We start from the raw sequence: 13725 nt of genomic DNA on the forward strand, positions 1-13725 counted from the left end.
TTGAACATTTAAGACATATTGAATGCATTTATTGACAATAATTGAAATTCCAGTTTATTTACCATACAGTGTTAGCTAGAGTATCTATAATTTCTTCTTAAACTGCAGAGAAAGACAAAGAGACCATAACAGTATTTATGTGCAAAAAAAAAAGTTGGGTTCCAGCAGCAACATTTCCTACAGTAGAGAGATTACACATACAGTAAACACCTGACAACAACTATTGAACCCAGTGTCCACTCAGAGATGAGCTTCAGCCCAAATCCTTAGCTTTAATACTGAATGACAAGACGGCCAACTCAACTTGGGAGGGGTGGGTGCATAGGAGAGGGTTCCCACGTTACCACAGATCATTGTCCTACGCGTAAAAAGGAAGTAGGGTTTTCGAAATGTCCATGATTTGAGAGTGACATTCGCGACTTTTTCCCCAGGCTCGGTCGTCGCCGATTAAAAAATTCCCTGGCTTTTCCACGTTTTCCAAGACGGTGGGAACCCTGTTGTGAGACGTGACGTCGGTCCTCACTGTGCCTGTGTTCTCTAAACGGACCGTTATCCTTCATGTGAACATATGTCGGAAAACAACAGAAGACTTTTATCTTTAAGACACGGTGACCCTCGCTGCATGAGGCGCGTGAACAGGTGACTGAAGAAAAACAAAACAGTTGTAAACAACTTTAGGCTAACTTTTGCGTTGGGCCCTGTACACTTTAGGCTACATCTCTACCCGGCAGAGCCTGCCTTCCCGCGTCATCTTGTTGTGAAGACACTTCGTCGCCAGAACGACAAGACATCCAGTGTCCAAGTCTTCCTCTTCGAGGTCGTCTACGCACTACCATATTATACAAACACACAGGGGCACCGCACTTCACAGAGGGGAGGGGGTGGGGGGTGGGGGGGGGCACTGGGTTAACCAGTATATGCTACAGGTTCCATAGCATTTCGCCTTCAGTTCTTTCCCTCCAAAAACATCGGGGGTTTATGTTTGACACGTTGGGTGAGCGAAGGCCGCTCCTCCGTGAGGTCAGTCCACCGGTCACGTCTCAGTCTTGGTCCTTGGAGCTTGGCTCGTCTTCACCACCTTGACGCTGCTCTTCACCTCCACCTCGCTGATCTCGGACAGCTTGTCTTTGGAGCCGTGCTTCTTCTGGGAAAAACGGCCGAGAACGTGGCGGCTTACTTTGACGTGAGCTTATTTGATTTTTTACGGCGTGAAAACGTGTTGTGAAAGGTTGTAGTGTGGCGTACAGTCATCTGTGTGTGTGTTGGCGCGCAACGTATCTGTATGTTGACGGGTTGGGAGGGAGAGATGTTGACGAGACTGACCTGGGAAGGGGCGGAGCTTGATCCGGGAACACCAGCGTTATGAGTGACGGCTAAAGGAGGAACCAGGTCTGTCCGAGAGCTTGGTAGTAGAGTAACAGGGAAGAAATTACTCGACAACAACCACAAACTAACTCCAACACATTGCCAATGATGTATTACTGAACAACATAGGATAGAACAACCCTGAAAGACAATGATGAGGTTTTTTTCCCCGTGTGGGGGAAAAACACCAGATCTGACCCCAGATCAGCTCTTTGACTTACTTGACCTCTGAGAGGACCGATCTCTCCCCGTCAGAACACTGGGAGCGCCGGTACTGCCGGAAGCTCCGCGGCGAGTGGGAGTGGCGGATTTTGATTGGATCCCCTTGGGTTCTGAAGGACCAGGGAGAGAACTGTTTCAAAACGACGTCGCACGCGGGAATTTCAATAGAACGGCAGTTCGAGGATCCGTCTCAGAGGCTGGGAAGGCGCACAACCCCACAGAGGGCGGATTTGAAAATGGATTTGTTCTTCCATGCACACCTCTGTTTGGGTGTGAATACAAGATAAAGATGGGAAGGAAGCCATGGAGTAGGAAGCGGAGAGACCTCGTATGATGATCAATAACCGATTTATAACACAAACCGTGCTCCTACTAATACAATCTAATTGAGTTGGGCAGGAATGACCCAGGAAACATGAGCCATGGGCAGGAATGACCCATGAAACATGAACCATAACATGGAAGACGCATGCCAGGACCATGGCTACTTACTCTACTTTCTTGTAGGGTATCTCCTTCAGCTGTTCTTCAGATAGGCCAGATGGATCAACCAGCTCCTTCCTGTAGACATATAGACTGTGTTACAAGTGCCAACGGAGGCCTGTTTTTGAACAGCTAACTCTGTACCAGATCTCTTCGCCCAGTCATGGCGTATGTCATCTTACTGGATGTGTTTCCACAGCTGTTCTTTGGCCTGGACGTCTGGACTCCGCCTGAGAAAGCCACCCAGAAATACTGTGTGAATATTCGCCGTTGATTGGTTGATTTGGGTTCTTTGTTTTTTTGTTTGTTCTTTGATCAGAAATAAGCCTAGTCTGAGCGCATGGGATTAGGATTAGTCTTTTTGGGCTTAAGAGATGACGGGGGGGGGGGGGTCTCTTACGATCGCGAGCGGTGTCGCGAGCGGCGGTGGGCGGGGTCGTTCTGGGCCCGCTCCTTCTGACGGCGGAGGACCGCCTCCCACTGCGGACCCGAGTCCACCATCTCATTCTCCTGACGAGACCTACACAGGCACGTCGTCATGAAGCATACAGAGTCCCTACAGTGAGCCCCTACAGACCGAGTACTGCATACCATGAACCAGGACTCATGAAAGCAATATCAATACAAGATAATAATACTATAAACTGTTATAAATGACAAAATAAAAGGACATGCTACCATTCGCACTGACACTCCTAATCCTAATCCGCAGTATATTCTGAGGGGGATTACATGTATAGTAAGTGTATGGGCCTTATAAATACAGTAATGGCAGGCAGGGATAATCCACATTTAGGAAAGTAGTCCACTGTGTGATGGTGGTAAGTGTCTTGTAAAGCTCCTGTAAGTGGGAGAGGGAGTCAGGTGGCTGAGCGGTGAGGGAGTCGAGCTATTAACCAGAAGGTTGCCAGTTCGATTCCCGGCCGTGCCAAATGATGTTGTGTCCTTGGGCAAGGCACTTCACCCTACTTGCCTCAGGGAATGTCCCTGTACTTACTGTAAGTCGCTCTGGATAAGAGTGTCTGGTAAAATGACTAAATGTAAGTCAGCATCACCACCCACCGGTTCCTCTTTTTACGATGCTCTCGGGTGGAATTTTCGGATTCACTTCCACTGCTTGTGTTGCCACGGGAGCGTGACCTTAGGCGCAGGAGTAGAAAAAGCAAGGGGGTTAAAAGTTGCTGTGTATGTGAAAGAGAAAGAGGGAGAAAAGAGGAGAGAGAGAGAGACGAGAAGTCAAGAAAGAAAGAGAGATGGAAAGAAAATAAGAAAGAGAAGCGAGAAAAAGTGTGTGTGTGTGTGTGTGAGAGAGCAGGAACCGTACGCAACGCAGTCAGTGATTCCCTTGGTCAGTTATGAACTTGTCACAAATGACAAATGAACCGCCAGAGGGCGCAAGTGAGCAAGTCGTGTTATACTGTTGGTCGGGTGCTGCTTTAAAACCGAGATCAAATCATCCTCCGTGCTGGCCAAGTCACACAGATTGGGGAGGTGGGGGAGACAACAACCGGTGGAGTTGCATAGTTACCGTCGTCGATGTTGTTTGGTCTGTGGCTCCTCATTGGCCTGGCCCTTCCTGAGGGGTAAAATCAGAAGAGAGCTGAGGTCAAACATTCCACCTCAACTAGCTCTCGTCTGAGAGCGAGAGAATCCAAGCCTTTTTCCGCCCGTGAGAGTGTGTCGCGCGAAAGACTCCTTCCGCACGCCAGCCAAGCCCCAGTCTGTCTCACACACTCTACACAGCAACCTCAAAGCAAGAGAACGCGTGCTACATCTGTGCAACACGCCCGAAACAAGCCACCGGAACACTGAATGGAGTCAGTTCCAGTTACGACCACTAGAAGGCAACATTTTCATTTGTAATTGCTTCCTTCTATGCGGTCTCCTCTCGCGGCTCTGCACTAGTCTCCACCTCACAGACACCTCGGCGCTCCGCGTCCCTGACTGGACTGTGTGGTGGGGAGGAGGAGGAGGCGACAGGCCACCCACCTGCGCCGTGCCGACTGGGACGTCTCGTTCTCGCTTCCGCCCGAAGGGGTGCGCCCGCGAGCCGTGGGGAATTTGGGCGACTTGGTCCGCTCGTTCGCCGTGTTGAAAAGTCCACTGGGGGAGGGGGGGGGGAGAGAAAGAGGTGTGAGCGCGAGGAGGTAGGGAGACGAGGATCCTTCCGGAACAAAAATATTCAGCATTTATATTCTGTCCTCATCCCTTGAGGGTGGCCTTATAGACACAGAAAGAAGCCAGGAGCACTAGGACTTGGCGTAGCGGTTTTTGGCCCCACAGGCATGATAACACACGTCACTACTCATGCACATCTACAGCCACAGCCACGCACACAAACAAACAAGCACACACGCAGACAAGAGCGACATTTGTATGCAGATACAAACGTTGACGTGCAAATAGGAAACGTCAAATGGGATCTGGTTCACGTTACAATCACACAGAACTTGGGTTCAACACCATTCACACAGAAATATACATTCTTCCAGGCAGTTGAACTCCATTTGTGTGCGAGGCTGTTGCTGAGTAAACACTGTGAACTGGTGACACGGTGGCTTGGAAACAAGCCATCACGGGAGTCTCTCCCTGCCCTCATCACCGAGTCGGGGATGTGCAGTGGCGGTGGCCACGTTTAGCCTTGCTAATGAGGGGCTTGGATTCGCTTTTCTCTTTTGTTTATGATCGAGGTCAAAAGAAAATCAGCTTAACCCAGAAATCCCTTTCTCTCTACCGTCCTCCACTGATACCGTACATGTTACACGACACGAGTGTTTTCCGCTCTGCCGGCTTTGCGTGTGTGAAGCTTGAACACGCGCACACATAGCCGATTCGTGTTCGATCACGCTCAACAGACGGCACATGAATCAAACATCCTGGTATCAAAGGACACTGCATCAGGTATGCGAAGTAGTGCTAGTCACATGACAGAGATAAGACTGGTCATTACGGAACACTGTACCTCTGGGGTGCATTCTCATCCCATGGTGCACTGGGCTTCCCCTGTTGGTGCTCTGGGCTGTTTTCCGCCTTGGTCACTTTGGAACTGGGAGGGAACAGTCAGTGACATTGAGTCATTTTAGCGGACGCTCTTATCCAGAGTGACTTACAGTAAGTACAGGGACGTTCTCCCCGAGGCATGTTGGGTGAAGTGCCTTGCCCAAGGACACAACGTCATTTGGCACGGCCGGGAATCGAACCAACAACCTTCTGGTTAATAGCTCGACTCCCTCACCGCTCAGCCATCTGACCCCCAGTCATGCTCGTAAGATGGCGATGAGGCGAGGATTTCAGTCGTTTCCCTGCATCGTCCTTCGAAACGTCGTCTGTGACCGTGTGTCGTGTGTGACGGCGTACCTCTTCACAGGAGAGGGGGCGGCGGACTTCGGCGCCGCTTCTTTTTCGGCGTTTTCCGTCTTGGCGTTGGACTGCGTGCCGTTGTTCAGACCTAGAGGAGGAACAGAGGGTCTCCGAGACTGAATACTACGCTATTAAACCGCTCAGGGTTGGATAGAGGACGTGACGCAGGCCCGTGTCTTTCTGGGCCGTCCCATTTCCGAGTTCATTCTCAAGTGTCTTAGTTCTTCTCTGTTCTGGATTTTCTCCTTTTTACGCTTTCTACCGTCCTCTCTGTTCGTCATGCCGGTGTGTGTCTAGACGGGTGTTTGTTTCTTGACTAAAAGTAGCGGGGGGAGTAGTGCGTTTTTAGCACTCAGGCATAGCACAAGCAGCATTTACTTTTAGTTTAAGAGCTTGCAGTGGCATTGAGACTCGAGGAAAACACTAAGCCCTCACTAACACCATTGTCAGTAATGACGCCCTCACCGCACTTACAACACCTGCCTGTAAAGCTGGTTATGCAATTATAAGCGTTGAGAGTTGCTCAAGTGAATCTAATATTGAAATTGAAAGCGGTTGGGTTGGGAGGGTTTGAATTCCAAATGTACTCCTTGGCTTCATGCCTGTAACTTTCAGTTATTTCACAGCTAGGTATAAGGTGAAGGTAAGCTGGGGTTGGAGTTTGGCAAGAGGTGATATATACACAAAAGTCACAAGAATTAACTGGGAGTCCACATGCTATAAAACATCAAAAATACCACTGTAAATACAATAAATGTGAATGTTATGTCATTTCATGAAACGCTCCAGTGTTCTAAGTGGCGTATGTAGATGGTAGACCTGCGATTGGTTCAGCTCTGACCTGTGGACTGTGCCGATCTCTTGGGGTAGGTCTTACTGCGGGTCCTGACCACCTGTAGGTCTGGCCGGGGAAGGGTGATGGACGCATCCCTCCCCATCTGCATGGCCGTCTTTCCACTGGGGAGAGGGAGGGGAGGAGGGAGGAGCGAGAGAGACCCAAAAACACAGAGAGAGAGGGAGAGAGAGGGAGAGATGTGATCTGCGCTTGACCTTTCAGAGGCTAAGACAAAGCGGCGCTAACACTGCACTTTAGAAAAGACTAAAGGACATTAGCATTCACTCGACTGAGGGACATTAGCCCAGTCCCGTCGAGTTACACTGACAGAAGCCTCCTCGAAACCAGGGATTACTGGTTCGTGAGGTAACGATTAAGACGAACATCCAATCTCCTGTGTATGATAACCCAGTATCTGATGACTAGGCGCGTCTGTGGCAGAGCACCAGAGCCCAATGAAAAGGCAGTAGGATCACAAAGGGCAGAAGGAGTGGGATTCCTGAATTATTCAGTCATTCCACTTCTCCCCGGTGTCTGTGGTGATGAGAGCCTCCTTTAGCTTCTCGTCTACGACAGACTCCATTATTCATGAACCCGGGTTTTTAGCGTGCGCCTACAAATGCCCAATTTTCATCGTCACCGTGAATAAGCGCTCGAAAACATTTCAGCATGTCAAATTTGGGTGCATGATAGTGATAAATGTATGAGAGTGGGTCAATTATTTACTCACCTGTAACGGTGTTTTGATCCTATTGAACCAAACTTGGAGAGCTTTCTTGTTAATGTGTTGGCGTCATTTTCTGGCATTCTACCAAAACAAAACAATATATGCAGCATGACACTAAGATACTTCCTATTCAATACAGTCTTGGATTAGTTAGTTATCTTATTTTATGAGTGAAAAAAATCGCCTAAAATGCCTAACCCCGTACTGTGAAGGGAAGTTATTCAACAGAACAGGACACATTCCTAAAACAGAAACACATCGACCGTGCTTTTCCTGAAGATGAAAAGCCCTATTTGACTTCTTTAGGTTTGGATTCTATTAGAGAGAAAGATCAGCAGCCATAGTTCAAACACCCCTGGACAAACCACTTTCTTGTAGGGATCTTTACCGTAATAACAAGAATTCCAGCCAAAACACCACTGAGGGCTTTTCGATCCTGATTAAAATTCAAAGCTCAGAAAATGAGAGAGAGAGAGAGAGAGGGAGAACCTTGGTTGTCAGTTGAGTGCACTCTCTAATGAGTGTGTGTGTGCTTAGTGTGTATACGCGTGGGTGCCGAGAAGATGTCCTGACTGAGCATACCACTCGACCTCACAACTGTAAAAGCCCGACTGCTCATTAAGGTCAACCTGACAAACTTAGCAGATTTCTGACAGCTCTCTGTCTCCCAGGTGTCTGACCGTGGACCTCTGTTGCTGGCCAAAGGGGTCGAATGGTTAGCTGGACGAAGAGAACAGCTGAATAATTCAGATTTCCTTCATCGAAGAGTGCCCTATATTCCGTTTGTCGGAAAGCCATGCCATGCAGCGTACAGTCCACATAGCCAATGTCACTTTTTTTCTCCTACTTTTAAAGCAAGACTCCGGTATAGTTGATGTCTACCCACGATCCCTGCTACCTCATTGCTTATTCAGCAGCGCTGTCTCCCCTCCCCCCCCCCCCCCCCCCACCACCACCTCCTTGGTGCCCAGCAGAAGCCTTAAGCCAGGGGTGGGTAACCTGTCAAGCCGCCGGTCTTAGCTGCCTTCTCCTGCTCTGCTCTGTGGCTCGGAGCCCCGGCACACGGAGGGTTCACACGCGGATTAGCGGGTCGAAGCCAGCGCCGCGTCCCTGCAGCCTGACAGGCTCAAGGGCGGTACAGGGTAAAGCTCTGCTCTGATTAGGCACACACCAGAGACGTCGCCGCCGAAGGGGAGGCTTGTGCGGTTCCATTAGGGACTGTCATTTTTTTTTTCACTTTTTTTCTCTCTCTCTTTTTTTTTTTTACTGTTCATGGAGGGAATGGAGATTCGCGAGGCTCTCACTCAGCTCCGACGGGGTTAGGGTTTAGGGAGGGCAGAGCTGTTGTTGGCCAGTGTTGTGACGTGACAGGGAATGGGGTCGAGTTAGCTGGGGTTTTTTTACCGAGTTGGGATGTCGTTCTGAGGAGCTTTGAGAGCCTGGCTGCTTACCTGAAGAAGGTGTGGTGTTCGACGCAGCACTTCCACAAGTGTTTACATGCCGTCTTGTTGGGAGCCTCAAAGAAGAAAGATGTTTCTGTGCACTGTGAGGAGGGAGAGGGAGAGAGAGAACATGCATTTTCGCTTTTCAAAACAAAGAAGAAGAATAAAAGAGGCGTCATCACTATCCCGACAACAGCAGGCTAGATCGTTTAGGCGGCATTAGTGGTGGACTACTGCGTTCCGCTTTTATCAAACGTAATAATACATGTGCCTCTCTTTTATGTGGACCATTAGGTACTGTCTAATATGCCATTTCCCCTCTCTGGATAGGGTGTGCTGGGTCATTAGCTATAAGAAGACCAAAGACTTTATCGTCGTACAGTGGAGGTAGCCCATTGGATTCGGTTCATGTGCCTCCAACTCCCAGGAGATGGGTGTGATGGAGGTGGATGACAAACAGCGGCTCTCACCGCATGGCCCGTATCCCTCCGCTTCACTGACGTGCTATTTTAACGAGACCGTTTCGGGTTTGAGCTAAGCCAATCGCTGACAAAACAAACAAAGCGGCGCAGTCTCGAAATTCCCGTTGGCCCGTTGTACCCGCAGTTCCGGGTGAAACACGACACGAGTGGAGCCCGAGGAAGTTTGGCCACCGCAAATCCAAACATAGAAAAAAAAAACATCCTTCAAACCGTCCTCCAAAGTTTCTGTTCTACCCGAGCGTTTGAATCGCGTCTCAAGTCGATTTTTTTCGCTGTCCTCACTTGCCAGAGGAAGTGCAGAGAAGAGATGGTCTGTTTCCAGACTGCACCCATGGCACGTAGCCTTGCACTTTCATGTTTCTTTCATATCTCCCCTTAGACCCACAGAGCATGTCGAAAGGCTTCAAGATCAAACAGTTTGACCTTTTTAAGATTCCACAAAGTACCACTAGTTCAAGTCTACAGATGTTCTTGGGGAGACTTTGACAGTTTTAATTAGCCGGCCCGATAATTAAGTGTGACTTGATAGAAGCTATTATAATATGTCGTATAAACTTTAGTCATTTTATTGACTCAGTCAGTCCTAACTACCTGGTTGCGAATATTCACACATCCCTGATGACAGATATTCACACTGATCGCTCACGACATGAAGTACGTCGTGAATACGTTAAAAATACGTTAACATAGAAAGGAGCAGCAAAGAAAGGTTGATGTTAAAATGAGTCCTTGTTTACCGTAGGTCAAATTAAAGATGTGCAAAGAAACAAAAGCAACTTACATCTTTTCCGACGACTCGAAGCTCAAATTGCGTTTCCTTGAAATGTACTTTCGTGATTCTTGGCCTGAAATTGTACAGTGAGTGTATACATCAAATCAAACACAGCAACATATCATTTAGCAAAGATTTAATACTGTATCTACTGCATATACATACTGTTTAATTATAACTTGTCTAACTACATGCTCTTATTGTTCTTCCCTTTGGGATTTATTTGGTTTTCACAATGTATGCTTCATGTTTGGCTACTCCCAATGTTTGGGGCTATCTCATTGTTATGATCAGTGACCAAATGCACTTTTGTAAAACTCTCTCTTGGAAGTCGCTTTGGATAAAAGCGTCTGCTAAATGCATAAATGTATGCATTTAGCCAACTCAGCCAGTTCACCGTACGTCAAACAAATACCCACCAGAAATACTTTCCGACTTGAGTTTTGTTCTTGTACACGACAACGCCAGTAGGTGTCAACCCGAGAAAGTATTCGGAATGGCTCTCCCCCTGTAACACACACCCAGAGATACCTCACAGCACGTGATCTGCATATCCACCTCCGCAAAGGCCACAAACACCCAGACGGGGTGATGCTGGAGGAAGGGTACGGAGAACGGAAGGGGGAGAATGGAATCACAGCTGCATGATTCATGCCGAACGTTCCGGGAGCTTCTCTAATGAGCCGCCCGGGCGCTCAAGGCTCCGGCGTCTACTTACAAACACGGGGTGAAGGTCGACGCCGTACATCTCCAGGGTTTTGGCGATTCCTAAATAATTGACTTCAGCCTCGGAGGGAACCTGACCCCTGAACACAAAGACGCGGGGGGTCATTAGTGAAGGAGCGTCCGCCGTGCATCAGAAACACCACATGCAGAGGACTCGATCTGGTTTACATCTGCTCGTATTCTGGGCACCACACTGCTGTGTCGATGTACAGCACAGTGTTGATATCCAAACTGAATGGGTGTTGGGTAGATAAGCAATTGTGTAACATACATGATACATGGGGGTACGTACTGGTGATCAAGAAACTATCGAAGCATACGCTTGTTAAATACATGGACTTGTCACGTTGAACAGTTGTTGTAATCGAAAAATATCATTTCTGTTTTTAGGGAATCTTTAATCTGCACCATGCTGTATAGTTATGACGAACACCTAACGACAATGGTGGACAAACACCTTAGGCATGACAGACATTTACTTTCGTAAATTGAGTAACCTGAACTTCACCTCAATAGACACAGTCACGACAATGACATGTCACATGAAACATGCTATTGAGAGTCTCCCAATCTAATAGGCAGTAACTCTGACATTGCAGCCCATCTGACCTTGGTCATGAGGGCTAATTATGTTCAGCTGGTCAGAGCATGGCCACACACTAGTCTTCAAGGGGAGATAAAAGACAACAGGGGCCTCCTGAAGACGTTTCAGAGAAGTGGGAGCTTATTGAGTCAGATGCAGTGGCACATTGTATATCCAAATAAAAGTATATTCAGAAATGGTCCAGGTGTAGACTTGAGGAACACATAGCAAAACAATCCATCGCAGTTTTTTTTTACGTCCCTTCACATTCCAATTCTTCAAATTCCAGGCGGGGTAATGTTTACCTGGGGTTGCGGTTTAGGTTGAAGGTTTACCATCAGTGATTAACAGAGAAGGGCTGTGTTTAAAAGCCAAAAGTATGCAGTCTGAGGTAACCACCGCAGGTATGGGACAATAGGGCCAACTCCCTCTGCTTGGCAGTGGCTGGATTAGAGCAGTCATCAATCCAGGCCAACCATGTGATGCAAGTAACCAGGAATGTGGTTGTTACATACACGGTATCAAGGGTTAGAGAGACACAAAGGTGAAGCGAAGGCGTTTGATTGCCCGAGTGTGAAATGGGCTGTCGCTGCACGGCCGCTACGATCTGCCACGGTATCGCCTTCTCCTCCCAGGCCGTTTCATCGATCTGCCGATCACGCGTTAGCATCGCCAAAGCCCTTTCCGACGCCTCCAGGCTTCTCAAGTGCGACCCGCAAGCTCCCCTCCCCCTCCACTCCTTCCCTTCCCTGCCCCGCGGAAGAGACACACACACCCTCATCCTTCGCTACTTTATGATTCTATTATGGATTCCGCTCAGACGCTTTTTATGGGCCGCAGAGCAGGGCCGAGGCGGGGGGGGGGAGTGAATGGGCGCGCTCAGTTATAAATACGGAGCGGGGCGAGGAGCGGGGGGGGCCCGGACGGTTATTTATGGGTGTAGCCGATCTGACATCCCATGCGTTTGGTCTGGAGCCTGCCTGTGGGAATGTGCGAGACAAGACTAGGAAACAGAGCCTGTCGGGGAGCAGATATATCGGAACAGAAATGACTGTGTGTGTGAGGGTGACTGTGTGGAGGATCACAGAGTCAGCACGACATCCACAGGCCCCCGGAGACAACTAGGACTGCTCCCCTTTCCCGCTCTCCCTCTCTTTCTCCCCTCTGTCTGTTCCCCATCTCTCTCTCTCTCTCCCGTCTCTCTGTTCCCCATCTCTCTCTCTCTCTCTCTCTCTCGCTCTCTCTCTCCTCGTGCTCCGTCACTCCCTCGCCCTTTTTTCGACTCTCCTCCCTCCCGCTCTCTCACTCTCTCCTCCTCCACCCCCCCCCCTCAGTAATCCCTCTATTTCCCTGTCCTAATATCACAGCCTCTCTCCGCTCGTCTGTCAGCCAGACAGTGGAGGGAGAGCAGAGGGGCACTAATGAATCCCCCCCGCCCCCCCGCCCGATCTCCAATCAGCCCGGGCCGCTCCTCGCCCCCCTCCCCCCTGGAACACTTACCGCATCCTCAGGCTCAATGAGGAGGCCAGACCTGGGCTTCGTCCCCACGGGGCTGGGTAAGACCCGCGGCCCGCTGGCCTCACATTCGAGCGGCCAACAGCTGCAACAGGAGCTGCTCACTACCTCCCCCCCCCCCCCCCCCCCACGAGCTGTGTGAGTCTGGGGAGGGGCTGTTGTGTCTGTGAAGGACTGGGTAGTTTGTGGGGCGGTAGGGGGGGGGGGGTAATCAGCTGGAGGAGCCGGCATCGCAGGCCCTTCATGCTCGGATTCGATCCCCTAATCACATCCCTGTCACCGACCGTACGGAACGCACCAATGGGATCCAGAGACAGCTGAAAAGCACGGAACCCTGATAGCGACCTCTAGACTGCTGTGTGCGAAGCCCCCGTTTAGTGAGTCGGAGCGGAATCGGGCTGACGCCAGGATGAGGATCAAACCGTGGGGATCTGAACAAAGCTATCAGAGGCTCTGTTTGACTTCCATTAGGATGTGATTCCCTCGGCGGCGGCGGTGCGTGCGTGCCTTCAGACACGGAGGTTTAAGCCTCCATCCTGTTTGGATGAGGCTGTGCGAGTGGGGAGCGTATGTTCCAATTGGAGTGGCCGCCGCGACCATAATCCACGACCAGGGCTAACGGGGTCGTGGTCCCGGTCACTCCGGAGTGTGCGTCGATGAGGACGACGGGCGCGCGAGGGAGGGAGAGAGAGCCAGGGGGATGCGCTCGTTCGCTCTCGCCGCGTGCCTGGCCGGGAGTTATTTGTCTCGTGTGACAATTCCGACACCCTCCCCCCCCCCTCCTCCTCTAACAACCCCCCCCCTTCACCCCCCCCTCCTTCCCCCTGGTTCAGAATGCCAGGCAGGTGAGTAAACTGAACACAGTTCGGCCCTGTAATTGTCTGACAGAGGTCTTTCAAGACCATTGGTGCTCGTGGGCTCCGATTACAAAGGCACGGCGCGGTGCCAGAGGGAGGAATCCTTGCTATCACCGAACAACATTCCAGAGTGCACTATTCCCAGTGGCCCTCCCAGGGAAATGTTCTCCTCACACAAGGAATCGTGGGATTACCCTGGTAATGGGGGAGTCAGATGGCTGAGCGGTTAGGGAATCGGCCTAGTAATCTGAAGGTTGCCAGATCGATTCCCGGCCGTGCCAAAAGACGATGTGTCCTTGGGCAAGACAAACTTGCCCCTGTACTTACTTTAAGTCTGGATAACGGCGTCTGCTAAA

At 50.0% G+C, this 13725-nt stretch overlaps 1 protein-coding gene across 1 annotated transcript in view; it reads right to left on the reverse strand.

Moving 5' to 3' along the window:
• The window catches only part of epb41l4a (erythrocyte membrane protein band 4.1 like 4A), a 31735-nt gene continuing 18010 nt past the window's right edge, over positions 1 to 13725 (reverse strand). The window contains exons 8-24 of the mRNA XM_084693563.1: positions 10407 to 10494; positions 10108 to 10196; positions 9698 to 9761; positions 8444 to 8535; positions 6996 to 7073; positions 6272 to 6387; positions 5428 to 5518; positions 5033 to 5116; positions 4060 to 4173; positions 3599 to 3646; positions 3133 to 3210; positions 2471 to 2590; positions 2253 to 2300; positions 2080 to 2148; positions 1587 to 1697; positions 1324 to 1402; positions 1 to 1144 (exon numbers count right to left, since the gene is read on the reverse strand). Of these exons, the coding sequence (XP_084549689.1) occupies positions 1034 to 1144; positions 1324 to 1402; positions 1587 to 1697; positions 2080 to 2148; positions 2253 to 2300; positions 2471 to 2590; positions 3133 to 3210; positions 3599 to 3646; positions 4060 to 4173; positions 5033 to 5116; positions 5428 to 5518; positions 6272 to 6387; positions 6996 to 7073; positions 8444 to 8535; positions 9698 to 9761; positions 10108 to 10196; positions 10407 to 10494 (1480 nt within the window). The 3' untranslated portion in view covers positions 1 to 1033. The remainder of the gene's footprint in view (positions 1145 to 1323; positions 1403 to 1586; positions 1698 to 2079; positions 2149 to 2252; positions 2301 to 2470; positions 2591 to 3132; positions 3211 to 3598; positions 3647 to 4059; positions 4174 to 5032; positions 5117 to 5427; positions 5519 to 6271; positions 6388 to 6995; positions 7074 to 8443; positions 8536 to 9697; positions 9762 to 10107; positions 10197 to 10406; positions 10495 to 13725) is intronic.

Source organism: Hypomesus nipponensis, chromosome 27 (genome assembly GCF_054491055.1).
Source record: "Hypomesus nipponensis isolate SF chromosome 27, ASM5449105v1, whole genome shotgun sequence".
NCBI classification, from domain to species: Eukaryota; Metazoa; Chordata; class Actinopteri; order Osmeriformes; family Osmeridae; genus Hypomesus; species Hypomesus nipponensis.